Here is a 17,455-nt window from a genome sequence, read left to right as displayed (position 1 = left end):
ACCTGATCACACGCATCTTCTCATCTGCCACCCAACTATCAACAATCTATTATTGATTATACCTGTTAGAGTTATCAATAATCATTATTGCCAATCAGTACCCTAATAGTTCTATTGTTTATAAACAAACATTTCTCTTCTGAACAATGTTTATAAACAATGTTACACTGTATCTCTCCCGTCTGATCGATGTTTATAAACAATGTTACATTGTATCTCTCCCGTCTGATCGATGTTTAACAACAATGTTACTTTGTATCTCTATCTCCCGTCTGATCGATGTTTATAAACAATGTTACTTTGTATCTCTCTATCTCCCATCTGATCGATGTTTATAAACAATGTTACTTTGTATCTCTCTATCTCCCATCTGATCGATGTTTATAAACAATGTTACTTTGTATCTCTCTATCTCCCGTCTGATCAATGTTTATAAACAATGTTACTTTGTATCTCTCTATCTCCCGTCTGATCGATGTTTATAAACAATGTTACTTTGTATCTCTCCATCTCCCGTCTGATCGATGTTTATAAACAATGTTACTTTGTATCTCTCTATCTCCCGTCTGATCAATGTTTATAAACAATGTTACTTTGTATCTATCTCCCGTCTGATCGATGTTTATAAACAATGTTACTTTGTATCTCTCTATCTCCCGTCTGGTCGATGTTTATAAACAATGTTACTTTGTATCTCTCTATCTCCCGTCTGATCGATGTTTATAAACAATGTTACTTTGTATCTCTCTATCTCCCGTCTGATTAGACAGATAGAGAGATACAAAGTAACATTGTTTATAAACATTGATCAGACGGGAGATAGAGAGATACAAAGTAACATTGTTTATAAACATCGATCAGACGGGAGATCAGCCTCTTTCCCATGGGTGGCAGTTTGTAGCTCCTGAGAAGTGGCAGTTGCAGCAGCCTCTAGGCTTTCAGAAGGCGGTCCTGCTGCATTCTGCATTTGTTTTCTGTCTGAATTTGGATTCGTAGTATTGCTGATTGTCTGTCCTCCTCTATCAGACCGAATTCCTCCTTCCTTGGTTTCCTATTCGGCATATCTGGTTCTATGTTCCTCCGATGGCCGTCACTCCCAGCACACATTGATCGCTCAGTAACCGAGCTGCCTTGCAGCGCACAGTGTGGTCAGTGTCCAGGGACCGCGCTCTCAGCAGGGTAATCCCGGCTGCCCCTGGAGGCACATGTGTGGCATGCGGCTCCAGTGCGGTCGGCTAATTCTGAGAGGGCATCCATGGACATCCTCCCAGAACCTCTCCTCCCCGCACCCTGTGCCCTGTAGGCAGGAAGGGGGTAGAAGTGCCCTGTAGGCAGGAAGGGGGTAGAAGTGTCCGATAGGCAGGAAGGGGGTAGAAGTGCCCTGTAGGCAGGAAGGGGGTAGAAGTGCCCTGTAGGCAGGAAGGGGGTAGAAGTGCCCTGTAGGCAGGAAGGGGGTAGAAGTGCCCTGTAGGCAGGAAGGGGGTAGAAGTGCCCTGTAGGCAGGAAGGGGGTAGAAGTGCCCGGTAGGCAGGAAGGGGGTAGAAGTGTCCGGTAGGCAGGAAGGGGGTAGAAGTGTCCTGTAGGCAGGAAGGGGGTAGAAGTGCCCGGTAGGCAGGAAGGGGGTAGAAGTGTCCGGTAGGCAGGAAGGGGGTAGAAGTGCCCTGTAGGCAGGAAGGGGGTAGAAGTGCCCGGTAGGCAGGAAGGGGGTAGAAGTGTCCGGTAGGCAGGAAGGGGGTAGAAGTGTCCGGTAGGCAGGAAGGGGGTAGAAGTGCCCGGTAGGCAGGAAGGGGGTAGAAGTGTCCGGTAGGCAGGAAGGGGGTAGAAGTGTCCGGTAGGCAGGAAGGGGGTAGAAGTGTCCGGTAGGCAGGAAGGGGGTAGAAGTGTCCGGTAGGCAGGAAGGGGGTAGAAGTGCCCGGTAGGCAGGAAGGGGGTAGAAGTGTCCTGTAGGCAGGAAGGGGGTAGAAGTGCCCGGTGGGCAGGAAGGGGGTAGAAGTGCCCGGTAGGCAGGAAGGGGGGACAGTGCCCGGTGGGCAGGAAGGGGGGACAATGCCCGGGGGGCCACCCTCTTTTTCAGTCTGTTTGCGTTACATGGGTGGCAAAGTGTTAATCCTCGATCAATAACCGATGAGTATCACAGTCTGCCCTCCACCATTCAGTTCATTGATCGATGATCATGATTCATTGATTCCTTATTACTGACTGATTGCTGCTGAGGATAAGGAGGTGAAGTCCCGCCCCCAAGCCCCCCCACTTTGTGACCCTAATGTTGTGCAGCTCAATCATTGGTCCGTCTCTTCCCTTCTAGGTTCTGTAAATGACTTGGACACACCATGGATGCCGGCGGGGCAGGCGTGGACCTGCAGACACGGGACCCCAACATTCCCCACGCTATGATCATGCAGGACTTCGGTAAGACGCCTCTCATCACAGAACATGTAAAACTGACAACACGCCAGGAATGAGGCGATTCCTCCACTCAGAACTGACTTCCCACGTCTAGCAGGATGATGGAGATTCCAGACCCAACTCCAGGCCAGCCAGTTATAGGTCCACCCTGGACCGACGGAAGTATACATGTGCCATACCTGTGGGGTCCCTCAAATCCCTGGGCAGACCTGTAGTAGCATCACTATTACAGCACTACTACACCGCTACTAAGGTACTACACTGCTACTGAGGTACTACACTGCTACTACACCACTACTGCACTGCTACTGAGGTACTACAGTACTACTACACCACTACACTGCTACTACACCACTACTGCACTGCTACTGAGGTACTACACTGCTACTACACCACTACACTGCTACTACACCACTACTGCACTGCTACTGAGGTACTACAGTACTACTACACTGCTACTACAGCACTACTACACCGCTACTACAGCACTACTACACCGCTACTGAGGTACTACAGTACTACTGCACCACTACACTGCTACTCTAGCACTACTACACCACTACTAAGGTACAAAAGCTCTACTGCACCATTACTACACCGCTACTAAGGTACTACAGCACTACTACACCACTACAGCACTACTACACCGCTACTAAGGTACTACAGCACTACTACACCACTACAGCACTACTACAGCACTACTACACCGCTACTAAGGTACTACAGCACTACTACACCACTACAGCACTACTACAGCACTACTACACCGCTACTGCACTGCTACTGAGGTACTACACTGCTACTACACCACTACTGCACTGCTACTGAGGTACTACACCACTACTGCACTGCTACTGAGGTACTACACTGCTACTACACCACTACTGCACTGCTACTGAGGTACTACACTGCTACTACACCACTACTGCACTGCTACTGAGGTACTACACTGCTACTACACCACTACTGCACTGCTACTGAGGTACTACACTGCTACTACACCACTACTGCACTGCTACTGAGGTACTACACTGCTACTACACCACTACTGCACTGCTACTGAGGTACTACACTGCTACTACACCACTACACTGCTACTACACCACTACTGCACTGCTACTGAGGTACTACAGTACCACTACACTGCTACTACAGCACTACTACACCGCTACTACAGCACTACTACACCGCTACTGAGGTACTACAGTACTACTGCACCACTACACTGCTACTCTAGCACTACTACACCACTACTAAGGTACAAAAGCTCTACTGCACCATTACTACACTGCTACTAAGGTACTACAGCGCTACTACAGTACTACATTGCTACAACACTGCTACACCGCTACTACACTACTGCACCACTACTACAATACTACACTGCTACTACACCACTACTGCATCGCTACTAAGGTACTACAGCACTACTGCACCGCTACTACAGTACTACACTGCGACTACAGCACTACTACACCAATACTACAGCACTACTACACTGCCAGCTTCTTCGTCCTGCGTTGAGCAGCCGCTCTGAACTGAACACAGGAGTTTGCCTGCTCAGCCCCGGTGCATTCACAGGACACGTGACATTTTCTCTGTATGCAAAGCATTCTCTAAATTGAATGAGGTGGAGAGTTGGGCCGGTGATGTCACATTCTCCCCCTCCTCCAATCAGAGAACACTTGGCGTTTATTGAGAAAATGAATGGTGAATGATGCCAGGGCAAGTGAGCGACATCCGGTGTGCACAAAGCAGCCGCTCAGCACGAGACTCTGAAGCTTTTGGAGATCACTGTAGTAGCGGTGTAGTAGTGCTGCCTGTTCCAGCGATTTGCAAGCCATGGGGATCCCACAGGTATGGAACCTACATCCCTACACTGGACCACGCTGGACTCCTGTAACTGCACGGCTCAAGTGAAAGAAACACTTTGTAATCCGAGTCAATGATGGGCGGGGTTAGGTTCCCAGTCAGTGATGGGTGGTGTTAGGTTCCCAGTCAGTGATGGGTGGTGTTAGGTTCCCAGTCAGTGATGGGTGGTGTTAGGTTCCCAGTCAGTGATGGGTGGTGTTAGTTTCCCCCACGCATAAAGTCCCATGTCGGTCTCCTCTGACCGGAGCCCCTTCTTCCACATGATTGCTGTGTCCCCCACATGGCTTCTCAGGACTTCTTATGGCTTTCCTCGAAAAAAAATGGCTCCCTTCTTGTCACTCTTCTAATGAAGGCCGGATTTGTGGAGTGACGACTAATAGTTGTCCTGAGGACAGATTCTCCCCCCTGAGCTGTGATCTCTGCAGCTCCTCCAGCGTTCCCATGAGCCTCTTGGCTGCTTTTTGATGAATGCCCTCTTTGCCCGGCCGGTCGGTTTAGGTGGACGGCCTTGTCCTGGTAGGTTGGCAGTTGTGCCGTACTCTTCCTATTTTCGGATGATGGATTGAACACAGAGCTCTGTGAGATGGGCAAAGCTTGGCAGATTTTTTTATAACCTAACCCTGCTTTACACTTTTCTCCACAATTTTATCCCTGACCGGTCTGGTGTTTTCCTCGGCCTTCATGATGCTGTTTGTTCACTAATGTTCTCTAACAAACCTCTGAGGGCTTCACAGAACAGCTGGATGTATACCGAGATCACATGACACACAGGGGGGACTCTAGGTAGGTGCACCCCCTACCTGGAAATGCAAAATCACGTATAGGGAAAGTCGCTGAAGGGAAGTTGCTGAAGTAAAACCAATTTAGGAGAATAAGTAGGAGGGGCAATGCTTCGTGATGAGGAATAATGAGACAGAAGCTCAGTGGAGACCGTATCTGAGGTCTCCACATCAATGGGAACTCGCCATAATCAGTGGTGGTATAGTTATTGTTTTGTATCATTTTTGTGTTTCTCCACAGTGGCTGGATTGGCTGGCACCGCCCACATCGATGGCGACCACATCGTCGTCTCAGTCCCGCAAGGCGTCTTAGTTTCCGACGTCATCACGGATGACGACATCACGCTGGAGCACGAGGAGATATCGGACGAGGTGGTCCAAGGTCCAGATATCATCACCGAGGCCGACATCGTCACAGAGAATGTCATCGTTCCGGAGGCGGTCCTGGAGACGGACGTGGCCATCGAGGAGGAGTTGGACGGCAGCCATAACGTCCTGGAGTCTGACATCATCACCGAAACCGTCGCCATCCCCGACCAAGTGTTTGTCGCTGACCTGGTCGATGACGGCGATGGTCAGCTGGCGCACGTGGTACGGGATGGCTTGTGTGGGTCTCATTCGCCCACTCTGGTCTCACAGGAGGTTTTGGTGGCAAGCTGTACTTCGGACGCCATTATCCAGGCGCCTTCCGGCTCCTCGGTGAGCGTCAAAACTGAGGAGGAAGAGGATGATTTAAAGGGGGCTTCCGAGGATTACCTAATGATATCATGTAAGTCAAACTTCAGAAATTCGATTTGTTGTTAAATAATTACCTCTTATATCTGCAAAAATCAGAGCAAAACAGAGTCAGGTGTTACTTATACGCATTCAACATTTCTATTACCAAAAGTATCGGCCCCGCCCTCCCAATCAGCTGATTCAGGTGCTCCAATCCCCTCCCAATCATGTGATTCAGGTGCTCCAATCCCCTCCCAATCATGTGATTCAGGTGTTCCAGTCCCCTCCCAATCATGTGATTCAGGTGTTCCAATCCCCTCCCAATCATGTGATTCAGGTGCTCCAATCCCCTCCCAATCATGTGATTCAGGTGCTCCAGTCCCCTCCCAATCATGTGATTCAGGTGCTCCAGTCCCCTCCCAATCATGTGATTCAGGTGTTCCAGTCCCCTCCCAATCATGTGATTCAGGTGATCCAGTCCCCTCCCAATCATGTGATTCAGGTTTTCCAATCCCCTCCCAATCGTGATTCAGGTGTTCCAATCCCCTCCCAATCATGTGATTCAGGTGTTCCAATCCCCTCCCAATCATGTGATTCAGGTGTTCCAATCCCCTCCCAATCATGTGATTCAGGTGTTCCAATCCCCTCCCAATCATGTGATTCAGGTGTTCCAATCCCCTCCCAATCATGTGATTCAGGTGTTCCAATCCCCTCCATATCATGTGATTCAGGTGTTCCAATCCCCTCCATATCATGTGATTCAGGTGTTCCAATCCCCTGCATGGCCACAGGTGTACAGTAAAGGAAATGCGTATTTGCTCCCCGGCTGATGGTGAATGTTCGCCCCTCACACAGAAATGATCGGTCTAACAATGGAATGTTCGCCCCTCACACAGAAATGATCGGTCTAACAATGGAATGTTCGCCCCTCACACAGAAATGATCGGTCTAACAATGGAATGTTCGCCCCTCACACAGAAATGATCGGTCTAACAATGGAATGTTCGCCCCTCACACAGAAATGATCGGTCTAACAATGGAATGTTCGGTGTAACACTGAGAGACAGAATACAACAACAAATTCAGCAGAAATGCGTCTAACAAATGATGACTGATCTGCGTGTTCATGAGGGAAAGAAGGATTTGATCCCCTTCACAAAACATGACTTAGTACTTGGTGGCCAATCCCTTGTTGGCAATCACAGAGGTCAGACGTTTCCTGGAGTTGGCCCCCAGGTTCGCACACATCTCAGGAGGGATTTTGGCCCACTCCTCTTGGCAGATCCTCTCCAAGTCATTAAGGTTTGGTGGCTGATGTTTGGCAACTCGAACTTTCAGCTCCCTCCACAGATTTTCCATCGGATGAAGGTCTGGAGACTGGCTAGGCCACTCCAGGACCTTAATGTGCTTCTTCTTGAGCCGCTCCTTTGTTGCCTTGGCCGTGTGTTTTGGGTCATTGTCATGCTGGAACACCCATCCACCACCCATTTTCAATGCCCTGACTGAGGGAAGAAGGTTCTCACCCAAGATTTGAGGGTACATTGCCCCGTCCATCGTCCCTTTGATGCGGTGCAGTTGTCCTGTCCCCTTAGCAGAAAAACACCCCCAAAGCAGAATGTTTCCACCACCATGTTTCACAGTTGGGATGGTGTTCTTGGGGTCATAGGCAGCATTCCTCCTCCTCCAAACACAGCGAGTTGAGTTGATGCCAAAGAGCTGGATTTTGGTCTCCTCTGACCACAACACTTCCCACCAGTCCTCCTCTGCATCATTCAGATGTTCAGTGGCAGACTTCAGACGGGCTGGACATGTGCTTTCTTGAGCAGAGGGACCTTGCGGGCACTGCAGGATTTCAGTCCTTGTGGGAGTGCGCACAATCTAAAATGGCGGGGGCCGTTTATGAACGGCAACCCACCCCTGCACTACCACCATCCGGCCGTTTATATACATGGGCTGGACGGGAAGTAGTTAAACTAAACTTTCCATTGGTCTTTTACAGCAAAAGTTATATGTTTTGATGCGCCTTTGGAGTAGTTGATGGTTGTGCTGCCATTTACTTCAAATCGTAATATGCGTTCATTTATAGGTGAAGGCTAAAGTGGTATTACACCCAAAAATGTTATGTCCAGTGGATATAAAAAGTCTTCACGCCCCTGTTAAAATGTCAAGTTTCTGTGATGTAGAAAAATGAGATAAAGAAAAATCATTTCAGGACTTTTCCTACCTTTTATGTGACCTATAAACTGTACAACTCAGTTGAAAAAACAAACTGAAATCTTTTAGGTGGGGGAAGTAAACATAAAAAATGAAATTAATCTGGTTGCATAAATGTGCACGCCCTTACACTAACCCTTTTGATGTGATTCCGGCACTCAGACTTTTTGGGGAGGAGTCTATCAGCACGGCACATCTTGATTCGGGAATATTTGCCCGCTGTTCCTTGCAAAAACACTCCGAATCTGTCAGATGGCGAGGACATCTCCTGCGCACAGCCCTCTTCACATCACCCCACAAACTAAAATAATGCGGTTGCATAAGTGTGCACGCCCTCGTATATCTGGGGATGTCGCTGTGTGCAGAATGAAGCAATCGCATTCACAATCATGTTAAATAGGAGTCAGTACACACCCGCCATCATTTAAAGTTCAGCTGTTCTAGTCGGTCTTTCCTGATATTTTTATAGGGGTGAATGGAGGCCAGTGAAGGGATTGGCAGCGAGGGGTGGAGGCCAGTGGAGGGATTGGCAGAGAGGGATGGAGGACACTGAATGGAGACCAGTGGAGGGATTGGCAGAGAGGGGTGGAGGACACTGAATGGAGACTAGTGGAGAGATTGGCAGAGAGGTGTGGAGGATGCTGAATGGAGGCCAGTGGAGGGATTGGCAGAGAGGGGTGGAGGACACTGAATGGAGACCAGTGGAGGGATTGGCAGAGAGGGGTGGAGGTCAGTGGAGGGATTGGCAGAGGGGTGGAGGAAACTGAGTGGGGGCCAATGGAGGGATTGGCAGAGAAGGGTGGAGGACACTGAGTGGGGGCCAATGGAGGGATTGGCAGAGAGGGGTGGAGGACACTGAGTGGGGGCCAATGGAGGGATTGGCAGAGAGGGGTGGAGGACACTGAGTGGGGGCCAATGGAGGGATTGGCAGAGAGGGATGGAGGACACTGAGTGGGGGCCAATGGAGGGATTGGCAGAGAGGGATGGAGGACACTGAGTGGGGGCCAATGGAGGGATTGGCAGAGAGGGGTGGAGGACACTGAGTGGGGGCCAATGGAGGGATTGGCAGAGAGGGATGGAGGACACTGAGTGGGGGCCAATGGAGGGATTGGCAGAGAGGGGTGGAGGACACTGAGTGGAGGCCAATGGAGGGATTGGCAGAGAGGGGTGGAGGACACTGAGTGGGGGCCAATGGAGGGATTGGCAGAGAGGGATGGAGGACACTGAGTGGGGGCCAATGGGGGGATTGGCAGAGAGGGATGGAGGACACTGAGTGGGGGCCAATGGAGGGATTGGCAGAGAGGGGTGGAGGACACTGAGTGGAGGCCAGTGGAGGGATTGCATTCATGATAGACTGAAGAGGGGATAGCCTGCGATGAGGTCGGCCAATGAGGGAGTTACAATAGTGAAGAATACAGTATGTGTACATATGTAGGTGAAGGTTGGAATGGCTACTTATGTGTTTTATATTATAACAAGACGAAAATGTTTTTTCCTTCATTTAGTAGACGATGTCGGGGACCGGTTGGAACGGATCGGCAGCACCCCGATAAAAATCAGCACGGAGGTGTCCCATGGGGACGGGTGTAAGGAAGACGGGTTTGGTTCGGAGGTGATTAAAGTTTACATATTCAAAGCAGAAGCGGACGATGATGTGGAAATAGGTGAGTGACACCTTCCAGGGTTCTCAGCACATTTAGGCTCCATGTACCCGGGACACTTCTGAACGATGGAAACTGACTGCTGGAAAATGCAGGTTAAAAATACGCCTGTTTAGTCGCGTTTGCATATCGCGTTTATGAGTGTGTGCGTTTAGAAGCGTGTTTTTAACCACTTCCCGTCCAGCCCATGTAAAGAAACGGCCGGACGGTGGCAGTGCAGGGGCGGGTTGCCGTTTATAAATGGCGTCTGCCATCTTGGACTGTGCGCGCTCCCTGGGAATAAATGGCGGTTTACTAGGTGGAAGCAGGATAGACTTCTTTAACCACTTCCCATCCGGCCCATGTACATAAACGGCCGGGCGGGAGCAGTGCAGGATCGGGTGGCCGTTCATAAACGTCCTCCCGCTTCCCTGCCTGTGCGCGCTCCCTGGGAGCGCGCGACACCACAGACCGTTGCCCGCTGTGTCGCTGTACGGGACCTCTGTGTGAGGTCCCGATCATGTGATCACTGATTGGCCAATGAAGGGCAAGTAGATTGGGACATCGATTTAGTCCCTGAACAAGTATTTTTTTTTGGTTTTGTTTTTTTTTTTTCAAAAATGTCCACACCCCTGTAAAGGAGTGCTGGCCCACATGGAAGAAAAATATAATTGAAATATATTTTAAAAATCTTCTTCCCAAATACACTGACATATATTTGAAATGCTTCAATTTTGGCCGTAATCAATATATATATATATATATATATATATATATATATAGATAGATAGATAGATAAATACTGTTTGGTGAAATGCATTTTTATTACAAAATATATATATATATATATATATATATATATATATATATATATATATTTTTTATACACACACACACATATATATATATATATATATATATATATATATATATATATATATGTGTGTGTGTGTATATAAAGAAAAAAAAAAAAAAATATGTATATATATACCGTATTTGCCGGCGTATAAGACGACTTTTTGACCCTTGAAAATCTTCTCAAAAGTCGGGGGTCGTCTTATACGCCGGTACACATGTTTAGGGGGGCTGCGGCATTAAGTACAGGGGTTTGCAGGGGCTGATGTCTCTTACCTGGATCCAGTCCCACGACGATCCGGTCCAGGAAGCGCGGCGTCTCCTTCAGTTCGGCCACTGGATGTTCGTGCGGCTGCTCGGCTCCGCCTCCTCACCGGTGATTGGCCGCCAGAACTGTAGCTCAGGAAAGGCACACAGGCGGCCAATCACCGGCGAGGGGGCGGAGCCGAGCGGCCCCGTGAAAATTGAGTGCCGGAGCAGCAGGTAAGTGTTCTGTGTAGAGGTGCTGCTGCAACCACATATGCTGGCTGCAGCAGCACCATACGAGAACAGGGTCAGCAAGTCTCAGTGGGAGGAATAGTGCCCCATCATTGGTGTCACTGATACCAATGATGGGGCACTATTCCTCCCACTGACACCAACGATGGGGCACTATTCCTCCCCCCCACTGACACCAATGAAGGGGCACTATTCCCCCCCCCCCACTGACACCAACGATGGGGCACTATTCCACCCCCCACTGACATCAATGATGGGGCACTATTCCTCCCACTGACACCAATGATGGGGCACTATTCCTCCCACTGACACCAATGATGGGGCACTATTCCTGCCACTGATACCAATGATGGGGCACCATTCCTGCCACTGATACCAATGATGGGGCATTATTCCTGCCACTGACACCAATGATGGGGCACTATTCCCCCCACTGACACCAATGATGGGGCACTATTCCTCCCACTGACATCAATGATGGGGCACTATTCCCCCCACTGATACCAATGATGGGGCACTATTCCTCCCACTGACACCAATGATGGGGCACTATTCCTCCCACTGACATCAATGATGGGGCACTATTCCCCCCACTGATACCAATGATGGGGCACTATTCCTCCCACTGACACCAATGATGGGGCACTATTCCCCCCACTGACACCAATGATGGGGCACTATTCCTCCCACTGACACCAATGATGGGGCACTATTCCCCCCACTGATACCAATGATGGGGCACTATTCCTCCCACTGACATCAATGATGGGGCACTATTCCTCCCACTGACACCAATGATGGGGCACTATTCCTCCCACTGACACCAATGATGGGGCACTATTCCTCCCACTGACATCAATGATGGGGCACTATTCCCCCCACTGATACCAATGATGGGGCACTATTCCTCCCACTGACACCAATGATGGGGCACTATTCCCCCCACTGACACCAATGATGGGGCACTATTCCTCCCACTGACACCAATGATGGGGCACTATTCCCCCCACTGATACCAATGATGGGGCACTATTCCTCCCACTGACATCAATGATGGGGCACTATTCCTCCCACTGACATCAATGATGGGGCACTATTCCTCCCACTGACACCAATGATGGGGCACTATTCCCCCCACTGACACCAATGATGGGGCACTATTCCTCCCACTGACACCAATGATGGGGCACTATTCCCCCCACTGATACCAATGATGGGGCACTATTCCTCCCACTGACATCAATGATGGGGCACTATTCCTCCCACTGACACCAATGATGGGGCACTATTCCTCCCACTGACATCAATGATGGGGCACTATTCCTCCCACTGACACCAATGATGGGGCACTATTCCTCCCACTGACATCAATGATGGGGCACTATTCCTCCCACTGACATCAATGATGGGGCACTATTCCTCCCACTGACATCAATGATGGGGCACTATTCCTCCCACTGACACCAATGATGGGGCACTATTCCTCCCACTGACACCAATGATGGGGCACTATTCCTTCCACTGACACCAATGATGGGGCACTATTCCTCCCACTGACATCAATGATGGGACACTATTCCCCCCACTGATACCAATGATGGGGCACTATTCCTCCCACTGACACCAATGATGGGGCACTATTCCTCCCACTGACACCAATGATGGGGCACTATTCCTCCCACTGGTGTGCATTGGAAGAGGGGTAGTCTTATACGGCGAGTATAGCCCAAACACTACATTTTAGCAGGAAAAGTAGGGGGGTCGTCTTATACGCCGGCAAATACGGTATATATGTGTGTGTGTGTGTGTGTGTGTATATATAAAAAAAATATATATATATTGAAATATATTCAATATGGCCAAAATTGTAGCATTTCAAATATATTTGTCTTCCATGGGGGGGGGTGATTTGGGAGGGAAGGCGTGAAACTGCTGAAAGTAAACCAGCCTGAAATGACTACAGTGACAAGGTAGGTAGTTGTCCTTGAAAACCATGGACAGTGCGGTGTCCGATGTTGGGGCTGAATTCTACATTGGGACAGTTTTCGAAATAATCTGACCCCCCCACTTTGGAAGTAGAAGTAAATCCGCTGTTTTATCTTTTACCTACAATAAAGCTTTCCTGTAGGGAAAAAAAAAATGAATATCTCCTAAATGTGCGCCGTTTAGGAGATATTCGCTCTTTTGGACAGCCGGTGCCTGCTCTCTGAAGGAATGTCATACCCGTGCTGTTCGTGCAGAGCACTGTGACGTGTCCCGAGACTCCCGCACGCACGCATGGGAGTGACATCATCGCGGCTCGGCCAGTCAGATGGCCGGAGCTCGCGAACCCTGGAAGGAAGACCGGGTAAAGATGGAAGCCTCTGCTGCAGGGACAGCACGCCGCTGGAGGGCTTCGGTTTAAGGGAAGTCCTGCATGATGTGCTAGTATGCATCACATGACATTACCTTGCAGTGGCTCTCGCCACCGCCAGACCTCACAAAATGGCGCTCCCGCATCACTTCCGGTTCCTAACACCACAGCCTCACCCTGACGTGTTTCGTCATTCCAACTTGGGTTTTTTTTTTCAATGTTCCTCAAGCTGCGGTTTACTATCACTTTACATTTCGCCATTGTTTGGAAGGCCCATCACTGCTCCAGTCTGTGAACATCTTCATGGGGTCGATGTTTCTGTAATCTCTGTTATATCTTGTATCTGTCCAGGGGGAACAGAGATCGTGACGGAGAGCGATTTTCAGAACGGACATCCCGTCGCCGGCGTCCTGGAACAGAGCGGACTAGCACGAGTACCGCGGGAGAAGATGGTGTACATGGCCGTCAAAGATTCCTCTCAGGAAGATGACGATATTGGTAACAATTAACAGTTCAGGGGTCAGTAGAAGAGGAAAGCTTCTTCGGGGCCCATGGCGGCCGTCATCATCCTGTCCCTTTCTGATTTGTGCCGGGAAGAGAGTCGCTGTGGCATCATAGAGAGCACCTGACCAAAGATCTAAAGCAGCCTTTCTCAACCTAGAGGAACCCTTGAAATAATGTTCCAGTCTCAGGGAACCCCTGCTTAAAATGTCATGATACATTAGTGTGATAGTCAGTGGGAAGAATGCTCCTTACAGTTGTGGTCATTGAGAAGAATTTCCCCCTTACAGATAGATAAAAAGATCAGTGGTGTCAGTGGGAACTCATCTGAGAGGAAGAAATTGCTCAAGGAACCCTTGGCTATCTCTAGAGGAACCTCAAAGGTTCCCTGGACCCCTGGTTGAGAAACCCTGATCTAAAGGGTGCGCTTGAGAACCCTTAGCTATCTCTAGAGGAACCTTGGTTGAGAAATCCTGATCTAAAGGGTGTGCTTACACTGGGTCCGTTTTGACAGAACCTTGTCCAAGATAGAATGCTCCTTACAGTTGTGGTCATTGAGAAAAATTCCCCCCTTGCAGATAGATAAAAAGATCAGTGGTGTCAGTGGGAACTTATCTGAGAGGCAGAAATTGCTCATTGCTCAAGGACCTCCTAGCTGTCTCTAGAGGAACTCTGGTTGAGAAACCCTGATCTAAAGGGTGCGCTTGAGAACCCTTAGCTATCTCTAGAAGAACACTAAGGTTCCCTGGACTCCTGGTCGAGAAACCCTGATATAAAGGGTACGCTTATACTGGGTCTGTTTTGACAGAACCTTGTCCAGGATAGAATGCTCCTTACACTTGTGGTCATTGAGAAGAATTTCCCCCCTTACAGATAGGTTCCCACTGACATCACTTATCTCTAGAGGAACCCTAAGGTTCCCTAGACCCCTGGTTGAGAAACCCTGATTTAAAGGGTGCACTTATACTGGGTCCGTTTTGACAGAACCTTATCCAAGATAGAATGCTCCTTTCACTTGTCGTCATTGAGAAGAATTGCCCCTTACAGATAGATAAAAAGATCAGTGGTGTCAGTGGGAACTTATCTGAGAGGCAGAAATTGCTCAAGGAAACCCTAGCTATCTCTAGAGGAACCCTAAGGTTCCCTGGACTCCTGGTTGAGAAACCCTGATCTAAAGGGTGTACTTTAGAACCCTTAGCTATTTCTAGAGGAACCCTAAGGTTCCCTGGACCCCTGGTTGAGAAACCCTGATCTAAAGGATGCGCTTTAGAACCTTCGCTATCTCTAGAGGAACCCTAAGGTTCCCTGGACTCCTGGTTGAGAAACTCTGATCTAAAGGGTGTGCTTTAGAACTCTTAGCTATCTCTAGAGGAACCTTAAGGTTCCTTGGACTCTTGGTTGAGAAACCCTGATCTAAAGGGTGTGCTTTAGAACCCTTAGCTACCTCTAGAGGAACCCTGGTTGAGAAACCCTGATCTAAAGGGTGCGCTTACACTGGGTCCGTTTTGACAGAACCTTGTCCAAGATAGAATGCTCCTTACAGTTGTGGTCATTGAGAAGAATTCCTCCCTTACAGATAGATAAAAGATCAGTGGTGTCAGTGGGAACTTATCTGAGAGGCAGAAATTGCTCATTGCTCAAGGAACTCCTAGCTATCTCTAGAGGAACCCTAGTTGAGAAACCCTGATCTAAAGGGTGCGCTTTAGAACCCTTAGCTATCTCTAGAGGAACCCTAAGGTTCCCTGGAACCCTGGTTGAGAAACCCTGATCTAAAGGATGCGCTTTAGAACCTTAGCTATCTCTAGAGGAACCCTAAGGTTCCCTGGACCCCTGGTTGAGAAACCCTGATCTAAAGGATGCGCTTTAGAACCTTCGCTATCTCTAGAAGAACCCTGGTTGAGAAACCCTGATCTAAAGGATGCACTTTAGAACCCTTAGTTATCTCTAGAGGAACCCTAACGTTCCTTGGACCCCTGGTTCAGAAACCCTGATAAAAAGAGTGAGCTTACACTGGGTCCGTTTTGACGGAACCTTGTCCAAGATAGAATACTCATTGTGGTCATTGAGAAGAATTTCCCCCTTACAGATAGATAAAAAGATCAGTGGTGTCAGTGGGAACTTATCTGAGAGGCAGAAATTTCTCAAGGAACCCTGCACTATCTCTAGAGGAACCCTAAGGTTCCCTGGACCCCTGGTTGAGAAACCCTGATCTAAAGGAATGCGCTTTAGAACCTTAGCTATCTTTAGAGGAACCCTAAGGTTCCCTGGACTCCTGGTTCAGAAACCCTGATCTAAAGGATGCACTTTAGAACCCTTAGTTATCTATAGAGCAGTGTTTTTCAACCTTTTTTGTGCAAAGGCACACTTTTTTCATGAAAAAAATCACGAGGCACACCACCATTAGAAAATGTTAAAAAAATTTATTGAAAAACTTTTTGACTTGAGGGTTCATATATTGGACCTGGGGGCCGGACCAAGAGTAGATGAATGATGTGTATGTGTCATCCATAGTAAGTATAGTAATATTCCCCCATAGTAAGCATAGTAATTAATCCCCCATATAGTAATTCATCCCCCATAGTAATTCATCCCCCATATAGTAATTCATCCCCCATATAGTAATTCATCCCCCATAGTAATTCATCCCCCATAGTAATTCATCCCCCATAGTAATTCATCCCCCATATAGTAATTCATCCCCCATAGTAATTCATCCCCATATAGTAATTCATCCCCCATAGTAATTCATCCCCCATAGTAATTCATCCCCCATATAGTAATTCATCCCCCATATAGTAATTCATCCCCCATAGTAATTCATCCCCATATAGTAATTCATCCCCCATAGTAATTCATCCCCCATATAGTAATTCATCCCCCATAGTAATTCATCCCCCATATAGTAATTCATCCCCCATAGTAATTCATCCCCCATAGTAATTCATCCCCATATAGTAATTCATCCCCCATAGTAATTCATCCCCCATAGTAATTCATCCCCCATATAGTAATTCATCCCCCCTATAGTAATTCATTCCCCATAGTAATTCATCCCCCATATAGTAATTCATCCCCCATATTGTAATTCATCCCCCATATTAATTCATCCCCCATATTAAGTCCCCAAGCCCCCCCTGTGTCAATTCACTTACCTTTGCTCCGCGCGTTCCTCTCGCCGTTCCGGTGTAGCATGAAAATCTGTCTCCTATGAGGATCTGTCCCCCTCGACGTATCTGCGCATGTGTCAGTTTCAGGCATTAGCAGCCGATCGGCGATCTCCGGCACATGCGCAGATACGTCGAGGGGGACAGATCATCCTGACAGTATCACACTCCGCGGGCCGGATTAAAAGGTCCGCCGGGCCGTAGTTTGCCCATTGCTGTTCTAATGATTGGTCTATTTGTGAGCCGAGGCCACATGTTACGGATGAAATTGCAATTTTTCCCACGGCACACCAGACAATATCTCACGGCACACTAGTGTGCCGCGGCACAGTGGTTGAAAAACGCTGCTCTAGAGGAACCCTAAAGTTCCTTGGACCCCTGGTTCAGAAACCCTGATAAAAAGAGTGAGCTTACACTGGGTCCGTTTTGACGGAACCTTGTCCAAGAGAGAATGCT

At 48.6% G+C, this 17,455-nt stretch overlaps 1 protein-coding gene across 1 annotated transcript in view; it reads left to right on the top strand.

Moving 5' to 3' along the window:
- The first annotated feature begins 2,309 nt into the window (after window positions 1-2,309).
- Window positions 2,310-17,455, top strand: part of LOC149428373 (zinc finger protein 711-like) — a 34,868-nt gene continuing 19,722 nt past the window's right edge. Inside the window, exons 1-4 of the mRNA XM_089667492.1 lie at window positions 2,310-2,409; window positions 5,299-5,826; window positions 9,494-9,652; window positions 13,686-13,832. Coding sequence (XP_089523618.1) covers window positions 2,331-2,409; window positions 5,299-5,826; window positions 9,494-9,652; window positions 13,686-13,832 — 913 coding nt within the window. The 5' untranslated portion in view covers window positions 2,310-2,330. The remainder of the gene's footprint in view (window positions 2,410-5,298; window positions 5,827-9,493; window positions 9,653-13,685; window positions 13,833-17,455) is intronic.

This window comes from Staurois parvus, unplaced genomic scaffold (genome assembly GCF_062004578.1).
Source record: "Staurois parvus isolate SC_StPar_1 unplaced genomic scaffold, SC_StPar_1.0 ptg003289l, whole genome shotgun sequence".
Taxonomy (NCBI): Eukaryota; Metazoa; Chordata; class Amphibia; order Anura; family Ranidae; genus Staurois; species Staurois parvus.
Note: the sequence above shows the minus strand (reverse complement) of the source record. Positions and strands in the feature narration are given on the sequence as shown.